The sequence below is a fragment of the Drosophila innubila genome, assembly GCF_004354385.1.
Source record: "Drosophila innubila isolate TH190305 chromosome 2L unlocalized genomic scaffold, UK_Dinn_1.0 4_B_2L, whole genome shotgun sequence".
NCBI lineage: Eukaryota > Metazoa > Arthropoda > Insecta > Diptera > Drosophilidae > Drosophila > Drosophila innubila.
Window position 1 is genome coordinate 25,552,103 of NW_022995372.1, and position 20,804 is coordinate 25,572,906.

At 36.5% G+C, this 20,804-nt stretch overlaps 1 protein-coding gene across 1 annotated transcript; it reads right to left on the reverse strand.

Annotated features, from left to right (window-relative positions):
- Window positions 1–868: 868 nt before the first annotated feature.
- Window positions 869–20,551, reverse strand: LOC117780421 (unconventional myosin ID). The gene is made up of 9 exons (XM_034616943.1): window positions 19,698–20,551; window positions 7,546–7,848; window positions 6,341–6,560; window positions 4,095–4,320; window positions 3,651–4,034; window positions 3,509–3,588; window positions 2,044–3,447; window positions 1,824–1,981; window positions 869–1,765 (listed from the first exon to the last, which is right to left on the reverse strand). Exons 1-9 carry the CDS (start codon window positions 19,784–19,786, stop codon window positions 1,597–1,599), a joined length of 3,033 nt encoding a protein of 1,010 aa, XP_034472834.1. The 5' UTR covers window positions 19,787–20,551; the 3' UTR covers window positions 869–1,596.
- Between the last annotated feature and the right edge of the window lie 253 nt (window positions 20,552–20,804).

Below are 20,804 nucleotides of genomic sequence, written 5' to 3' on the forward strand. Positions count from 1 at the left end.
ACGTAGTCGATTCACCAGGCGATTCATATGCTTGTTCCTGCGACCAAGCAGACGACACTTGTTGCACCTGCCACGTTTATTGCTGCGTCTCTTAACGACTACATTGTTGGATGCTCCCGCTTGTCTTCCATGCACAAAACGACGTTGTTGATAGCGTAAGAGAGCCGATCGAGGCCGCTGCTCTGGCTGAATCTCCTCTTGACTAGTCAAGGATGTAAGCATCTCTCGCCAGTTCTGGAATGGATTAGAATTCGGTGTTCCTGCAGCATTTGATTCCATTTTGGAAAGTGGTCGTCAAAACTCTTTTCTCTAAATATAACGTTCAATTAAATATGTATGTTTTTGTGTTGCCTAACTATTTATATGGGCTCTACAAATTTCTGGATCTCTATATAGATATGTGCTCTGACAATCCAAGTCGCAGCCTACTTTTGAATAACTTTTTAATACACTAATGATGATGATAGTATATTATTTACTAGCAGACAAAAGTGGGAGTATTAATTAAATTTCTTAATCAATCATCTCTTAAGTAAATACAAATTTTTGTATTTATTGTAGATTTTTTCCAAATAGCCTAAATCTAATTTTTTTTTTCCAAATGATTCGGATTTTTTTTCTTAACTAATTTTTTATGAGTTTAAAAAACAGGCAATTACAAATATATGAAATACGTATAACTTCTCCGTAAAAAGCGAAAGCTCTATATTGATTTTACACCTGTGATTTCTTGGGAAATTCTTCTTAGAATTCATCGTAGACTACGAGTTTCATAACCGCTTTGTCGCGAAAAAACAAATTTACCCACTCTAATGAAGTGTACATTGTTCAGTAATGAAATCATAATATTTTAATTACTTTGCACAGCTTTGATAAAAACACATTTATTTTTATAATTATTACAATTTTATTTATAAATAAAAATAGCGTACAGTAATTATAAAGTAATGTTAGAATTTAAGAAATAATGGCACACTCTAATTGTGGTACAGTGAACGCTCGTAAAAGTGTATGCCAAAACTAGAAACAGAAAACGGCTTTGAGTTAAAATTGTTTAATCGAAGCGCAGTCCCTTCTAGAATTTGAATGAAACGTTCTAATTATCGAGCGATCACTTAAGCACACTTTTGATTATCATTAAGTACGAAATGTGAACTGTGTGCTTTTTGATTAAATACATTACATACACTATTGAAATTGTTTTCAAATATGTGCTTAAAATTTAAAGTTAACAAATGCACAAAGTACATTTAATACTTTTTTTAATCAGACCGGATCAACCAGCATTGTAACAAAACTGATGAAGTACAAAGAGTACTCCTTTAGATGTAATTATTAGATTAATTAAGTATAAATTAATAGAAAAATGTACAAATCGTTTAAGGACTACACAATCAAAGGGATTCCCCTCGACTCTAAACATACAACATATAAAAGAAAGAAGAAGAAATGGGAAGACTAACTACAGACCTTACTACAGACTACAAAGTGGATTGCAAAAGTGGTTAACATGGATCGGGGATATATAAGAAAGTCTCTTAGGATTAACATGCATATAATTTACAAAGGGCTTTTGATGTGTATGTGTGTGGTACTCTAAACGCAATACGCGGCAGGCACCTCGAAGATGATGTTCCCAGCTGCATGACGGAAGTTAGGAGTCTCCACATTGGATGCCGCCTCCACGACTATGGTGCGTGCTTTTTCGCCCAGCCGACAGGCAATATTGGCTCCCACATTAACACGCAACTCGGTGCCCGTGACGCTATTGGAGAGATTCGAATTAAATTGGAGATCAAGAGAAACTATTGATGGTCACTTACTCGTAGTATTTCTTGCACACAATGCCCACCAATTCGCCAATGCGATCCTCCTTCAATGGCGCCGTTTCGCCTTGAAGTGCAAAGACCAAATCATTGTTCTTGGGCGAGTGGAAGACAATCAACTGATCCCGGCCAGGCGTAATGCTAATAGAAGTTAGCTGTAAAATAAAAGAATTCCGATTGATAAAGCTCTAGAAGATTGGGAGGAATCACTGCCTACCTCCTTGATGGCTATAGAGCGCTGCATATCGCGGAACTTCTTCTTGATGCCCTCCAGCTTGTAGATGCTGGTGTCGGTGACGATGAAGGCGCGATCCGCCTGCTTGTTGCGTCTGTTGAATTTCTTGGCAAAGCCGGAGAAGAGCACCTGACGGATGCCGTCACCAGCGCCGCTGTTCTTAAGATTACGCACATTGGCGCTGTAGGCATCGTAGCCACTGTTATCTTGCGAGTTGGCCAAATAGTCGCCCAGCCACTTGCGCTGCTGTCCCCAATGAGGACGACGACCGGCAATGGCTGTGGCAGCAATGATCTGCAGACGGAGCTGAGGCCATTCGCTGCGTGGATACTTGCGGAGTATCATGTAGGCACGCCAGAAGTCAAAGATGCGATGCAGCTTCGCTTCGGCCTTGCGACCGGCCAGTGGTGGGTGTGGCCATTGAATGCTGCGTCCGTAATCCCGCTGCTGCTTGGCATGACGGAAGCGTTGGGCCAACTCGTGGACATAGCTGCGCAGCTTGTAGGTCTTGTAGGCACGCATGATGACCATGGCGGCCTTCATCTTCTTGTAGTTGCGCCGTGCGATCCAACCGCGCACCTGTTTCTGCAGCAAGGTGACTATGTGGGGAATCATCTCATTGCGCTGCTGCTCCAAGGCGAACAGAGTGCGGGGCGAGCGTATAAAGATCTTGGTGTGACCATATTTCACATCCTGGGCAAAGCCCTTCTCCTCGATGAGCACACGGACGCCATCGCGATCACTGCCGGCGCGGAAATTGGGCCATGTATACTGGGAGATCATCTTGTAGCGCAAGAGGAACTTGTCGTAACGCTGGCGATGCACAAAGCCGGCACGGCGAACCCTCACATTCTCGAGGAGACCCAGGTAACGGACCTGATGCTGCACACGCTCCTCGTCGAACACCGTGGAGCTCTTGATGTCGTTGGGCTTGATGCAGCGCACATAGAAGGGTTCTTTCTTCAGCAGTGTCGTCACCAGATCGGCCATCGAGCGTTGGAAGAGTGTGCCGGCGGTCAGAGGACGCTTTGTGGTCTTTTTAATGTCCTGCGCACCCTCGGGCCACATCTCGCTCAGATTGGCATCCTTGGAGTTGTGCAGCAGACGCTTAAAGTCCTGATACAGGGTATCCTTGTTCTTCTCAATGAATCCATTGATGTTGTAGATGACATCGCCGGCATAATGCGTGATGCGGAAATCCTCGCGGTGCTTCAACTCCTTATCCGTGGGCTTCAACTGGCGACTCGTGTAATGTGGATGCTTGCTCAGATTCTTGTCCATGGCACCCAGCAAGGTGTCATCGGTAACATTGCCCACACTCAAGCACGCCTCGTCCATGATGGCAATGATGCCTTTGTGCGGCTGCTCCACGAGATCGCAGATGATCTATTTTGATAGGAATAACAGTTAAATTGTGCCTGTCAAGAGTTGAGAGTCCATTGCTCACCTTGTTGTTGAAGTAATCAATGTTGGTCCACTCAATGCCCTCACGTTGATATTCCTCCTGTTCCTGCTTTAGCACCAGTTCTGCAAATGGGAAATCTCAGTTAAAGAATTTGCTCTCCGAGATCCCCTTGATAGGAACTCACCTATGAAGAGCTGCTGCAGCTTCTCGTTGCAATAGTTGATGCAGAACTGCTCGAAACTGTTTGAGTCAAAGATCTCAAAGCCATAAATATCCAGCACTCCAATTACGGAGTTGAATCTCGCCTGTGTCTTGCTGCCGCGGAAAAGAATGGCGCGATTGATGCGGGATATGATCCAGGTGAAGAGTCGATCATAGATGGCCTTGGCCAGTGCATCCTTGCCATACTCCGCCTGTGTGGCATCATGATCCTTCTTCATCACATTGCCACCAGCGGCAATTGTCCGTTTGGTCAATGCCGCCGACAACTCCGATTCCGTAACTTGCAACAACTTTGCCGCCGACTGTAGATGCGACTTGTTGGTGATCACCAGCTCATCCTCAATGGCTAAGCAAATGCAGAAGATTAGGCTCGGTATTCCAATTTAACAAGTTAGACTCTACTCACTTTGGAATTCCACATTGCCCAGATGCAGAACGGATGCAATTGTACGCCAAATGGTCTGCACCTCATCCGCTTGGAATCCCAACGTCTTGAAGGCATTGCAGGTGCCCTTATAGTCTGACTTCTCGGTGAGTATATCCATGCTGCCCTGGTTTAGATAATGATACTTGGCCGTTTCCTTGTGCAGATCATATTGACGCAACTCATTGTCATTGGAACCACGCAGAAGCTGGAAAAAGATAAGAGAGAACCATCAGCTATTTAAGAGTATAGGGAAAGGGGAATAAACTCTGTAATCTCAACTAACTTTGCTATTGATCTTAGAATTGTTCTGAAATTTTCACGACTTGAAGATTAAAAGGCTATACATGTGTCTGTCAATAATCAATTTTATTGGATTTAAATTGGGATCGTATTAAGCTATCATGTCAATTGATGTCTCTCAAAATCTTGGCGATTTTCTATTGTGTTTATCTTTGTTATTCTGGTCCAGGATTTATAAAATGTTCAAATTGAGCGATCCGGTTTAAATGTACTTCCTTTATAAGTATTCAAATATCTTTATCGCATACTTAACTTTATGAGTGCGTAACATTATGAATCTAAATTTAAATGGAAATGGGGTATATATAATAAGTTTAATTCGTGCTTGGCACTGTTTAGTGATCATGTTTGGCGTGTCGACGTCCAAGTATTTAGTACAGCAGACAATTGACACGTTTGTTAACCACAATTGAACTTCCGCTTTAATTGCCGCCGTTTGCCATTTCTGATCCGCTGAAAGCGAGCTATGGAATTTCACTGTGTCCCAAAGCAATATTCTAGACATTGTTTTTATAAATTTGAAAATAGACAAATGAACTTTTCGGCATATCAAGTCATAAAAAGTTCCCATCATTAAGACGGAAAAAGGTGCGAAATGTTTGCATACTGAGTTCATAAAAATATTTTGGAGTTAATTTTATCTGCAGACTTTATCTATATTTATATACAAAAGTAAATAAACAGACATTTAGTCATATGGTCTAAAATCGCTTATCGCTTAATTAAGAAACTACATTTAGTTTGTGTTGTTAAATAGAGAAATAAATCTGAAAACTCTTAAGCTTACATAAATGGTATAAAACAATTAACGCCTTCAAGCTAAATTTAACAGCTCGATAAACAAACAACAACAACGAAATTGTTGTTGGTTATTGCTGAACAATTCCTAAAAGAATTTCATTGGGAATTGAGTAAGATAAATGGGCATTAGTACATACTCTATATAAAAAAGTACAGTCAAACTGCTCTTTAACTGAAAGGAGACCAAGAAGATTTGGGAAAAGTATTTCGTTGGCACAATTCAGAGAAGGCAAATTCTTGTTAATGAAGGTTTACTGTATATAAACTGAATAAAGTCAGCGGTTATAAATTCGAAATTTTTATTTGATAAGAAATAATTCAGTTGCCCAAATGCGCTCACAATATTGACACGTTTGCTTTTCTTATGATTTAGACTCTATGTTATTCATATGTTTTCAATTCAGAATTGCCCTTTCATTGAATATGTCATTCATATATATAGATAGAAGCCTATATAGACTTGTAGACATGAATAAGTCTCGCAATATCTGACGTGTTTGCTTTAGTTGTGAATGAGTCTTATGAGACTTTGTGTTATCTGGTATTTAATTTATAATGATCTCATCCATATCATTAGATTTGGCCCGACAATTGATAAATTGAGTTCTCAGTTAATTAATTAATGAATGGTTTTGTTTTCATTTGACTTTTGACTGCTGCAATTTGTCTAGGATTTTCTAAAAGCTCATCAATTGTTATTAAATCGCTGACTCACACATAATTAAAAATAAAAATCAGAGTTGCCTTCAGAAATAGTCTTAAGACTTTGTTTTGCATACGATAATTTTAATGGTTTCCTTTATGGCTTTTATCGCTGATCGTTTACTGCCGATGTAAAATAATAAATAATTATTTATGGGAAACTTAAACCCCTTCTAAAATAGTTCGCATATCTATTTAGTTATATTTATGTACCTGTTTATGATTCCCATTCCCGATTCGAGCCGCACCCAGAGATGCCCTAACCTCACACTAGGTTGAAACTCCCCCCCCGCGTAATTGACGCCGTCCCGCTGACTCACTTGAGTAAATAACAGCGACTGCGCCCACACACATTCACACTCAGAACTCACAACTCACTACCCATATGTGGGTATTTGAGAAAGCCCACACCCTTCACTCACCTGATAGAAACTGTGGAAATTGCGCTCCCCAGGCTGTTGTTGCACCACACGCGACTTTTCCAGCAAATAGTTGGTGATGATTCCGCCTACTGGATCCGCTTTATAATCGAACTCTATATCCATGTATTTGCCAAACCGACTCGAGTTATCATTCCGATTCGTTTTTGCATTGCCAAAAGTCTCCAATATGGAATTGCTCTGAATCAGCACGTTCTTCACGCTAAAAAATGAATTTTAAATTTGACACAATTTAATATAACTTTTTAATGGATTTCCCTACGTCGAGAAAATCCAATTAGGAAAATGGCACTAGCTTTAATCGCTATCAAAATAAATGTCAGTTTAAATTGCTTAAGGTTGGGGCACTAAACATTGGCAAAGTGGCAATTAAGTTTGGACATTGTCTAGGGTTTGGTCGGCCCTCTTTCGCTTTATGGCCTCAGAACGATTTAAGACGATCCAACAAAGTGCTTTCCGGGGAACGTGGAGATATATACCATATTGTAGTTAAAAGCGTGAGCAATTAGCGGGTCACTTAATTTGGTAAATTTTATGATTAAGTCGTATGAGCAGTGATGTCATATGACAGCTGCACGGAACATACGAGTATGAATACTTCTTTCTAGTATCTAGGGAGGCATTTGTATCTGGGGAATTTAAGGTATGCTCTAATGAGGCCTCTCCAATGAAACTTTCATTGAAATTTGCATGCAACACAATACAAATTTGTCATGTCTTGGCATTCGTGTTGAGTTCGGTTCCCATTGTCAAGTTCCCATTGCCGGATCTCTAATCTATCTATTTCCATACTAACTGCAATTTTGCGCTTAACAATACAGTTAAGTGAACTTCAGTCCAAGTTGTTATTAAGTTTGTTCCGTTTAAATTTGTACTGGATATTCATATGTAGTTCAATTTTAATTGTTATTTAAGGGAGTTCTTTGTTATATATTTTATACTTTTATCTGGCAGAATCTTAAGTAGACGAGATAATTTTCGCAACTACTAATTTTCTCTAAACTTAAATAAATAAGTTGATTTGTATTTCGAGCTAGTTCACAGTAATTCCCTGTATCAATCCCCTTTATACTTGCATATCTTATTAAAAATAAATGAAACACACTTCAGGAAATAGTTGAAGTGCATTTGGAACTAGTTCATCTAGTTGCCTTTTCGAAATTTAATACTTTCACCCCTTTACTCACCGTTCTATTTCATTCTGACCCTGTGTATTGGTCACCGCCGCAATGTATTTCATGATGATCTTGGACGCTTCTGTTTTTCCCGCACCGGACTCGCCGGATATGAGAATGCAGGTGTCCTGGTGACGCTGTTTGAGCACCCTGTATGCGGCATCGGCAATGGCAAATACATGCGGTACATTCTCGAACAGTTCCCGTCCCTTGTATTTGCGAATGGTCTCCGGGCCGTAGATATTCATCTGTTTATAGGGATTCATCGAGACGCACACCTCGCCAATGTATGTGTAGATGGAGCCAACCTGAAATCTATTAAATAAGAGTTTCACATTAGATCATTCGTTGCCAATGATTTCATATGCATTCAACAGTTTTTCTAATTTCAATTTCCCAATTTCATATTCCGAATAACCCAAATCGAAGTGAATCTACAGTGGGTATCGACCTGAACTATTCGACTATCCGCTGTTCCCGCTGTGCACCTGTTGTTTTGATTCGATATTTGTTTTTCAACAAGGGGCAACATCAAGTTTGTGTCGGAGACGCCACAGGCATTGTTGCACTGTCGGCTGAGATTCGATTAATTGCAGTTTATTTTTGCTTTGTTATTGTTGCTGTGGTTGTTGCTCATATTGATTAGGTTGTTGTTGCATTTGATTGACTGCGTTTATTATGCCTTTACAGCATTGTGTGCAGTTTGTTGTGCGTGTGTTTATTTTGTGTGCAATTTATCAGGCGCCAAAAGATTTAGATCGACAGTTCTACAGATGCGTCAGCTCCAAATGTAGGTCACTTGGCCAAAGTAAGAGTAATGAAAGGAGAAGGGTATCTATAGGTAGATTACACTGGAGAATGCATGTCAATCAAGTGGACAACTATTTGATTCAGAATTTCAAACAGAGGATACTTAACGGGAATTTAATCAAGCGGACAACTAAACCAATTGTTATTTGTAGTTTAATTAGTTTAATTTGTAATTTAATTAAGAATCCCAGATCTACTCAGGGAAATTTTGATGGGTAAGGAAAGGAAATTATACGAAATGACTGTAGATCAATAAAGTTGAACAAGTTTTCAGTTTTATTGAAAAACCCTACAAACTAGATTAAAAATACAATTCAAGTCTGAAACCGAGATCAACTATTGCTAAAGTTCCAATCTAATATTTTAAATGGATGAATAAACGTAGTATCTTTTTATAAATTATGATTTGATTTCATTCAACAAATACCTCTTAATAATTTCAAATATATTAAAATTATGAAAATTATTTGTTAATGAGCTTAACTATGTTATAATTAAGTAATTTACACAGAAAGACGAAACTAAATGCATTATTTAACTTGAGCTAATAGCTTTAAACTTGTCGGCTTTCAGTTGCACAAATGTTACTGCATTTCCCGAAAAGATACCAAAAACAACATTAGCACCAACAACGAGAGTGTGCATCATACACAGGCTCAAAGTGATTACAAACTGTAACAAGTACAATTACAGTGAAAAAGCCGCAAAGAAAGAGTTTGGTAACAGCAGCAACAACAACAACAGCAGACAGACTGTGCAACAGGTGGAGGCGCTGTTACAAAACGGCCACGCCCACTTGGCCACAGCTGGCAGGCGCAACAACAAAACGCCACTAAATTCAAACAACAACAAGATCAAAAGTCAAAGACAAAAGTGTTAAAATTAGAGAAATTGTTGAATAACAAAATGAAAAATGAAAACAAGTCCAAGTTTTGTTTTTTTTTTTTTTTTTATATGGGCCCGCAGCTCGCAACAAAAACAAAGCACTTAATACTAGTATTTGTTGTTGTTGTTAAAGCTGTTATTTAGTTATCCGTCTGTGGGGCAAACGGTAGTCAACACATGTTTTTACTTAAGTTTTCAGCTACATTTGGGTCAAAGTGTGACAACGACAGCGACAAAGATGTGAGAGCTGCGACGATGATGATAACGATGATGATGAATATGTTGGCCCAGAAGGTGAACTACTGAACTCCAAGTGTGGCAGGGGGGAGGAGACAACGTTTAGCATGCTTGTTGACTTTTTAGCACAGCGGGTCAAATATGAAAAGGGCATTAGAATCGCAATTGGAAACCGAGACAGAGACAGAGACAGAGAGAGAGAAAAGCAAAAGGGCAGTCAGCAAGCCGCTTAACAAAGTGACAACAAATGTGATTTCTATGATTTCCCCGCTTTTACCCCTCCCCTTCCACCCCTCACCACCGCAGCATATAAAACGAGTGCGCTGATTGGCACCTGAGAATCCAGTGTGGGTGCCGCCCACGTGGCGTATGATTGACGGACAGTCGAAAAAGTCACTGTCAAAAATATAATGAGGTTATATAAATTGCTTATGGCAAAGTGCTTAAGAATAATCCCAGGCAAACATACAGTGGCTCTTATCTTATTTGACCCAGTACATTTTTAAGTATGTCTAGTTTTTATTGCGTAATTCAGATATAATGTACATAAAAAAATAAAATTTGAGCTTAAATTTCATTTATAAATCCATTTCATTAAAAGATAATTAAATTTAAAACTAGTCGAAAAGGCTATAGTCGAGATCCCGACCATAGGATACCCGTTGTTCAATCAGACACACGGACAGACGGATTGATGCTGATCAAGAATATATAAACTTTATAGGGTCGGAGATGCTTCCTTCTCCCTGTTACATACATTCCAACGAACACAACTAATTTTTTAAGCATCGGGTACAAATATGTAAAATCTAAGAGTAGTAGGTAATATAAACTGTGAGACACTGTGCATGTACATATGTGATATGATCATGAAACAGAGTGGCACATACATTTCTGTATTTCAAATCGCTGACAACTCGAATAAAGTCGTCATAATTTTTGTAGGAGCTGCTGAGATCAATGAACCAATAAATCATGTCATAATTTTTATTTGTAAGTATTTCGAACTGAGTCAAGAGTCTTTGGTTCCACTTCAGCTACTTATTGGGTCATCTTGTCAACTTGGCACATACATAACTTACAAGAGTGCCCTTTAAGTACTTCAAGTTGAAACATATTTTTCATAAACATTCAAGCATTTAGCATGGGTTTTTAATTCACTTTTCTTTACCTTAAGCTTAAATTTATAATTGTTATTTTCTCAATTTCGTAATCTCAAGTTTTTTTTTTATATATTTAAGAATTTATATATTTTTAATTGCATAGCATTTTTATAAGCGCTTATTTTTTTAGTTAGTTGCATTCTACTCAAAGTTCTTCTATAGCAAATATATAGACATAGTATAACAGAGAGTAAAATTTAAATGTAATTTTCATTTTAAATTAAATTTTGACATAAATTCTATATTGTAAACTTCTCAAAAAAAATATACTGATCGCTCAAAAGCTGGTTTTAAAAAAAACTATTCTTTTCTAAAGTTTTGGTATTTATTAGAACGCCCTTACCCAATACTTTGACAAAACTAATTATCATTAAACTTCTTTTAACAATGTATAAATTATGTTAATGTTATTTTGAAATTCTTATAGGAACTGTCTGAAAGAACTCATCCCGTTTGAACACACCTTCTTGACAGGTTTCTTTAGAGGAATTCGGAACTAGTCTGCTTTCTGATTGTTATGAATAATTAAGTGTTCAAAGCTTGTCGCCTTCGCACATACTCACAATAAAGGTCGTTATTCATTGTTAATGTCGTTTAAAATGGCGTCATCAAAACGGTGAAAACTCGAAGTCAAAAGGCGTTAAGATACAAATATTTTATGTACATTAACGTGATTCATTCAAATGTTCTGAGCACACTGTGGAACTATTTTGGTTACTTAACAATTAACGAAAGTTATCGATAATTAAAGCTTATGAGACAATTGCTGACTAACCATTTGTTTAATTGCCTCTGTCTATTTGCATGCAAATTGCATTTGCTCATAAATATTTTGCCGACCGATGAATCATTCATTTACGAGACGCACTTTATAGAAAACCTTGGGAGGTTTGGCTAGGAGAGAAAACTGAAAAAAATCAATATGTTTTCTCATCTAACGCTGCACTTTTCACAGCGATTACTGCGTCTAACGCAATAGATGAGAGAGAGAAACAGACAAATGGGAAGTGGCAGGAGGCATGTAGACAAAGTGGCAAGTGTTTTGTCAGCTGACGTCATAATGGCCAACAGACTTGGCTTGAAGTAGGTCAATGTTTATTTGCTTTTTGTCGATTTAATTGAATTTGTTGCGATTTTTAGATGTGGCATAGCAAAACAGGCAGCAGAATGTGCGTGACGAGGCAGAAAAAATTCAGAGAATCGCAGAGACATACTAAGTAATGCAATTTTATCAGAGGTGTGACAGACATATTCAATAATGAGAATAACGTGGAAGAGTGCTTTATTGGTATATTCAATTTCACAATTTAAAGGATAAGGTAAAAACAAAATATAAGAATATAAAAATAGTTGATAATATTTTAAAAATACGAAACATACTCAAGCGTGAAAACTGGAGAACTGTTAAACTATTGGAAGAATTGCCACAGTTATTTTTTTTATATTGAAATACTTCTCACATCTGCTCAAACTCAGTGTATTCATATGCAGAACATAGAAATTAGAACTGACAACAGCAATTTTCCAAATACACTTAAACCTTTACTTTACTTTTAAGATTTCCAGTTCAGTTTCAGTTTTTTTCAGTTCAGTTTCTCTTGTTTTTTGCGCAATGCAAATGCAGCTTTCAAATTAACTTCAATTTACACCAAGAATCATTTGCCAAGGGGCCGACGCAAATCAATTAGCATAGCTACTCCTTCTTCTGCAGCTCTCTTCTCCTCCCGCGACCTGTTGCCCCTTCCTCCATTCGTTGGAAGACTAAACAGAGGCGCTAGATTATTGGACTCGACATAAACTTTTGTGTAAACTACGATGATATTCTTGTTTTTGTTGTGTGGCAACTGGAAACGTGTTGCAGATGCCCCTAAGTAAAAGTTATTGCAACGCAAATGACAAACATGAACGTTCCCTGAAGCGTAAATAAACAACAATGCAGACAGCAACGGCTTCTATAAGGTGCAACTAGTTGGGGGGACTGAACTGAAAGAGTTCTAGGTCTGTAGTCTGTTTGACTTTCCGGCTCGTTCAGTAGCTGTTTACCTGATTTATATACCCTGCAGCCATAAAAAGTGACTAAAAGGTAGTGCTAATTTATGAAATTGGCAACATATCAAAAAGTTCCCCAACATAGCCTTTTTAATTCATTAATTATTAAGGTGTGGATACCTCCACTGCGACCCCCTGGATCTAATGTGCCCCTTTCTGACAACATAGCCTTACTTCTTTTTAAATTTCATATTTGAATAATAAATATAAATTTTTAGCTACTAGACTAGAAATACGATTGAAACTGTTGGGAATATGAGTATGAGAAAGAAATATCAACAAATTAAATTAGTTTTAAAGTTGGGTTCTTAAGGTTTCTTGTATGATTTGTAGAATTCTACCTTGTGTCTCATACAATAATTCTTAAAATTTTCTAGGATATAAGGTCTGCAGTTAGTCAGAGTACAGGGTATTCACTTCTACGCAACCTCTAAATGCAAAATTCCTAAGTACTCATTAAGGCAGTTAAAAACTTCTGCGACTGCATTTACGTTTATGCAGATCATTAGTGGTGTGTGGCTAGAAATTTACACATTAGAGCACAGAAAGTGGCTCAATTAGTAGAGCAGAAACTGTTCTAATACCAATGACAATAGGAACGAGTGTTGGCCGTTATGTAAATGATTCGATTTCCGCTGCGTGACATTATCAAAAGGCTTATCAAAGAGCCAAAGGGGCGGCATTTGATAGGCGCTTATCAAAGAGGCATATGGAATGTGTCGATGCTCAGAAAATATCTACATTCCAGAATGTAGATGAAGACAAACCAAACTACGGGTATGAGCACTCGCTACTTTGAATTATGAGTTCTGTTATGTCTTGGCCAGGTCTAAAATGCAACACTGGCCTTTTGTACAAATAAACAGACAATCTTCGATTGCAATCGGAAATTAAAAAAGAATTCTTGATGTTTTTAATAGTCTCGTGGGCCTGCAATGTAAACAGAATTTCCCATTCTTTTTCATGCTATTTTCTATTTAATTTTCTTTATTCTTTCTTCTTTGTAATCGAGTATAGCCATAAAAATTGCATTTGTAGACAGAACATGCAGCTCGGATACCAGATGGATGGAGTCTTCAAAAAAAAAAAACAATACTTAAAAATAAAAATACATACTCATAATCCCCATGTAGTTAATAAACATAAAAAGACACAAATATTTTTATAAATATTCCACAAAATATTTCTTCTACGATTTGTCGTGGTATTTATTGCATAACAAATTGAACCGTGCTGCTTATCGGTTGGCGGGCTCTACGTGGGCCCCAATCAATATAGGTACTCAAAGTTGTAGCCAAGGTTATAGCAACAAAAGAATATAAATACGAGTACTCGTACTTGTATGAGTTTGAGTTTGTATATAGTACAGGTAAACCTTCCTAAGTTTGACAATTCTTCGGGCATGCAATCTTATCAAGCCTTTGAGGCAAGTCGCGGGTATTTACCTAATATAAATAAATAATCGTATGGCGGCATACTCTGTTTATATATACCCTATAGATGTTTGTTTTCAAAAATAAAAAGAATCAACTACAAGAGCATACATATTTAACGATATACACCGATTTCTTATAACCAGATAAGATTAAAACGCAAGGGTGCCATTTTAAATTAACAATCAAGTTCGTATATTAATGCTCGAGGCGAGCTCATAAAAATGTCGAGAGATGCATTTGGAATAATCATAAATTTCAGCATAGACTGATAATGATTCAAAGTATTAAAAAAATACAATTAAATAAGAAAACTAAAAATTCACATTGAACAATCCAAAATAAGGCAGAAGGCCAATGACAAGAGAGTCTGCCCGACTGTCAAATACTCTTTACTCAACTTTTAATTATCTTTATATTTACTTATAATTGTAACTAAACTATTTAACTAATTTTAATAAATATGTGATTTGAACTACTGTTTGGTTAGCTATAGCTACAGGGTATAGACGAAAAAACGCAAATAATATAATTTAAAGTATTTGCAATTTATTTCAATGTTTGTTGTTTGGCGTTTGCATTGAAACTGATGATTCATACCCAAGCTAGAGATATAAGCACTAAAAATATGCCAATTTTGTTATTGTCTTGGAAATATTTGGCACTTGATAAAGCTATCGAAAGTGCGAACCACTTGAGGAGTACATTTTTCTCTTAGCTATAAAATTACGGGTACATTCAGAAAAACCACCTGTAACTCATGTGCGTAACTCGTGAACTGCAATGCGGCGAGTTCAACGGCAGTTCATGGGAAAACACAGTGGGGTAAATAAACACACAGACAGAGAGACAGCGTATCGATAGATGCTCTAGCATTTAAAGATGCTTTTCAGCTACTGCAAACAATAACACAAACAGCAAGCACACACACACACACACACACACACACACACACACACACACAAACACAAACACACAATTCAACACAACACACAAAATGTAGGCCAAATCAATGGAGAGGCGGCGCATAAACAAAGGCAGCCCGAAAAACTAGATGTAAAATTATCAGCATCGACTAAATACATGAACAAATAGAGAAGTGCATTCGTTAATAGCATAATCAATCAGTATTGAGTACATTTACAGGTACTCCTCCCCCAAAACAAACGGCCTGAGCACAGCGGAGAGCCAACAGCTCCAGGACACTTGACTTAATGGATCGTTAAAATTTCGCCGATTCCCGGAAAAGAAAACTAAAGGAAAATCCCTCGGAACGGGCGTATAGAGCTCTCTGAAATTGAGAAAAAAAAAACAAAAAAAAACTGCGTTTTCTGTTTTTGTTTTTAATTTATATTTTTTAGGTATTTATTGTGGTATCTTGTTTAGAAGAAGAAACTTGTTTGGTTTTTCAGTTTTTGGTTCCTCATTGCTTTTGGGCTGCTTTGCAAACTGACGCCATCAACCGGTTTGTCTTTTGGCTTTGCCAGGGCATTTGTACAAGTATTTGTTATATGTACATTATACATGCATATGTATATGCGTGCATGTATGTGTGCCTGCGTCAAAATTATCTGCAAGATACACAGCGTCATGACTCACAATCCTCGGACTGCAACCGAGCGCAAGGCTTTCCATTTCATTTTCGAGATACATTTTTCAAAAACAAAAAGCATATTTTATTCGAGCACAAACATACAGATGTATGTATGCGTATTTATGTGTGTACAACAGTATAAGTAAAAGTATTGTGCGCATCGTGCAGCTATTTCGGGATCGTCTTATATATGTATCTATATCTATATACATGTAAGTAGGTTGACGGGCTTGTTGCGGGGACGAGAATTCACACTCACATTTAAATACACAGTCATATTCACAAATGCCAAAAAAAAAGCACCCGATGTAGTAAATTTGAGAATATTTCAACTTTGACTAAGGTTATTCCCACTTCAGAGCTCTATTTAAACTCTGCATATATAGTACATAATTACCATATATTTGCATTATAATTTTTACCAAGGGAATTCTATATAATTATATAGATATTCTATATTTTTTTACTAATTTTATTTGCTGTTAATTTATAATCATTATTGTATCTTTAATTTTTTCTATACTAATCATGTAAAGTAATATAATACAAGCATTGTATATAAAATACATTATTATTATAATAATTTTGAAAGAGTAACGAATCTTCGGATTATGCAATTTTATGAATATTCTTTAATGTTGTTTGTTATTTGTTGATGTTGCTGTTGCCTCGCTTGTGTTATAACACCCCCTGTCAAACAAGAGGGGGTACTCAGAGCACATGATGTCATACGAATCAATTTGGATAAGCAAGAAGAGAGAGAAGAAAAAAACAAGTGAAATAAAAGTCATGTCTGGTCATAAGACTTACATATAATAAAATGCAGTTTTTGCCATTTTTCAGATTTTATTTCATTTAATTTCATCTCTTTCTTATTTTCATTATGTTTTCTTTTAGTTTGTTGCTGCCTGAGCAGAAAAATAAAAACGAAAGTGAGTTATTCATTTCTTGGCTTTATCACTTTGTGTGTTTTGCCTTTGTCTTTCGTTTGATTTTGTTATAAAACTTTTTGGCTCGTTTTCAATTTTCATTTCGATTTTTATTTGGCGCATTTCTGACCCTCATTGGATTTGCTCAATGGGTTTTTCTTCAAACTCTGTAAGCCATCGAATATTATTATTATTATTATACTCGTATGCAATTTCAATTGCAATTTGCTTTGTCTTAATTTTCCGGGTTTGGATTTTGTAATTTTCAGTGTTGTTTCTAAATTGATTTTGCAAATTGATTTGTGTTATGTTACGAATGTGTTATGATTATGTGAATACAATCGGACATCAGTATGTGAGTGTTTGAAAACGTGTTATTATCGGACTGTTTGCCGCTTTCTAGCGAGGGTTGTATAATTAACGCTCAAGTAACACTTTTAGATGCTTCAAACTGATCATAGATAAAGTTTTTAATCAGTCAATTTAAAAATTGTTTGGAATATATATATATCTTATTAAATAGCATACAATTAAATGTGTTTCTTATTTACATTCAAATAGTATCTACACTCAGAAAAAAATCAAGATTTTTGTATTTAAACTAGAGATATTTAAGTAAAAACGATCTCAAAATCTGTCTAAGCTCGGAATTTGCAAAACTCAGTACAAAAATCTCTTAGCTTTTCGCAAGTCCAAATATCTTAAAATAAGATCTTTCTGGGATAATTTAGGTACGTTTTGGGTGTAATTCAAGTTTGTGAACAATCTGAGCATACTAGTTGCTAGTTCCTAGTGCAAAACATACACTAATATGTATACTAGTATTGAAGAAAATAACAAAATATAATATCATTTAATAGTTGTGTATTGTACTTGTTGAGAATTCCAAGTCGCAACAATAAATATGAAATATCACAAAATATATTTGTTTCTATTAAATAACATTCTCATTTCTGTTTTAAGTACAAAAAATCTTAAGATATCTTAGTATAGTATTTGTATTATATATTCAGACTAAGCTTGGCTTAAATCGGATTACTATTTCAGATGGGACTATTATGCCATAGAAATAGTTAGACAGAATTTTAAACATAGGATCGATTCATAATTATTTTAAGATTTGTTTTACACAGCAATATTAAAATTTTAAGAACAAGACGATATAAATTCAAGTACGGTCAAACCTAGTTTTAGGATAACATATTTTTCTGAGTGTATAATTTATTCTCACGTTTCATAAGTGTCTATATTCAACTGTCTCGGAATATAGCTGTAATTGTTGTCACTTAAGTTGTTGCTGTTGGTCAGTTTTTATGTTGTTTTTTTAGCCACAGTCACTTAGCCGTATATGATTTCAAGCAGCGTGTGTCAACAACTTGTTGCATGCAGCATTGTCAATGTGGCAGAGACATCGTCTGTGGCATGGGTCGTTGCGTTGCATGCCTCGCTGCGTTGCTGCCGCTCTTTGTGGTTCCATGCTTCGATAGATCATTATCATAACAAAAGACACATTCAGAGTTCTGCTCGGTCTGTTTGTCTGTCTGTTTATTTAGTTTGTTATCAGTGCGTTACGAAATAGTTTTCGCTTTTGCCACTTTATGCGGCACTTTACGCAGCTTTACGTTACTTTTAATGATAATGAGGATGATTAATATAAAGCTCGCACTTTACTTAGCACCATCTCTTCAAATGCTAATTGACTCGTTTAAAAATGAATTGCCTATTATTCAACTTCAGTTCCTCTGCCTTAATTTATTACAACTGAATCATTGAGTGATTTTAAACAGATTTGACAACGATTCTATAGTTAGATCTGATTCACAGTCAATTTCATTGTCAATAATTGTTCAGCAAATTATGGCACAACATTTGTTTTTTGATATGATAAGCTTAGCAACAGCACGGACTGGGTAAAGGGAAAGGGAAAAATCTGTATTATAGTAATATGATTGTATTGCATCATTTCTCTGAATATCCGACACTCTGGCAGAATTGGAAGCAATCACATAAAGGAAGTTCTTTATCATCTTATTCTTTTATTTTATTTTATTTTATTTTATCAGCAATGGTTGTTAAAAATTTGCATAATAAGAAAATTATCCCTTAAGAAAGCTATTTTCTGTAAATTAATTATTATTGAAATGTATTTTTAATTTACAACATTCTTTATACACGTCTCCTCATTTACGTAGATTCAACCCTTTTAGGAATGGTATTCTAATAAAATAAATACATATGTCTACAATATCGACCCCTTTTTTGCGAAAGTATCGTATGTTTCCGAAATCCACTTTTTGATGCAATTGTATTCTAAAACTCCTAACGCATCGCCTAGTAAAATATTATAGAGGTGATCGCTTTAATTCAATTTTTTTTAAGCTTATTGTGTGCAATACATTTTGTGACAAAGCTATCAAAACTATGAGCACAGAAGTATCGTGTGTGTAGAAAATCATATTTTATTTTAAAACTAAATATTTAAATATTTAACAACACTTTTTTGTTATTGAAAACTAAAGAAATTCGTCATTTATCTGCAGTTTCTCCCTCTACCGAGAAAATTAAAAAAATCGTCTTCTGAACTATTTACATACGATACTTTCGCAAAAAGGGGTCTATATTACCTACTCACTTTGTAAGCAAAGGGTAAGAAAAGGGTCACAAATTTTTCAGTAGAGAGTTTTTATATTTCTTTTCTACACCTATGCATTAAAAACGTAACTCATTAACTCTTTAGAAACAGATCCCAACTCTTAATTATTGTAAGAGTATTTGGCTATGGTTCAGGTAACAACGGAGATTGGCCCAAATGAAATCAGCATTAACGTCAATGGGTCAGACGAGTCTAACACCATGATGGGGGGCACGCAAACAGCTCCATTGAGCGGCCTCTCAAGTAGAACTGGCTGTGAAATTTGGGGCTTGTTTGGCTTTATTCAAGTTAGTTAAATCGAGAAGCGGAAAGAAAAACTGGCTGGCAATAAAAATAAATACCTTGAACGTGATACAAGGTTATTGCAGTTGTTCGCAGTTGCAACAAATTGTGGCATCGATTGTCACTTACCTCTTGCGCAAGTTGTCCATGAACTTCTCCATGCTGACCTGGTCGAGGAGCACGAAGTCCTGCACGCCCGCCTCCCGTTGCATTGCCATTTTTGCGCTTTTTTGTTTTGCTCACGAGGCACACAAATAGAGAGAGAGGGAGAGCGAGAGAGGTTGGCAGGAAGAGAGCGAGTTGTCGAATAACGTAAATAATTGCCGGCTGCCAGGGCAATTCAGGTAACGAAGCAATGGCAAAGAGGATGATGCCAAACGATCAAGAAGAAGACGAAAAGGTGGCAAAAGCAGAAACAGAAAACAAGACGCAAAGAATAATTTACAGAGTCTTTTCTTTGTTATTTTCCTCTTCTGTTTTGTTTTGTCTTGTTTGTTTGTTCGCCACGAATATTTAAATATTATTATTTTTATCTTTTGTTATTCCACTGACTTTGCAAGTTCGCGACAAGTTGAGGCAGACTTGTTGAAATATTTATGTATGTTTATTTATAAAAATAATACCATCGCAAAAATATTGATATATTTTTGCCAATTGGCCGCCAATGTTAATTGAATTTCGTCGAATTTATAGACGAAACACACGCGTTAAAGGGAAGCGGTCACAACAGAAATAAAAAGTCCACAAAACGCTTATCGCCGACAATAGGAAACATTTAATAATTTGATTCGATTTGGCGATCGTAAGAACTTGTTCGGGCCGTCAGTTAATAGTAATACTTATAATCGGCCAGTACCAGCTGGTTTTTTTGTTTTATCGCACCTTACACACTCGCACACACGGAGGGAGAAGACAACCAATCGGCTGCGCGGTCGAAAAGAAACTGTTCGGAGTGACACGACTCGCGCCGTTCCACTCCGCACAGCAGTGAATGTGGTACGCAAGTGGTTGCACTCAGAGAAAACTGCGAGTACGAACAATATATTATTTTTTATTGTAAATAATAGTTCAAAAAGTTTTGCGATGGACCAGAAAAGTACTTCATTACATAGAAATTAAATTGTACAAAAGTATACGATAATGAAGTTCAGCTGCATTTATGTTTAATATTTTTATTTGTACAAATTATTAATATTTTTGTCCTAACACTACAAGCATATAAATTACATATAATTC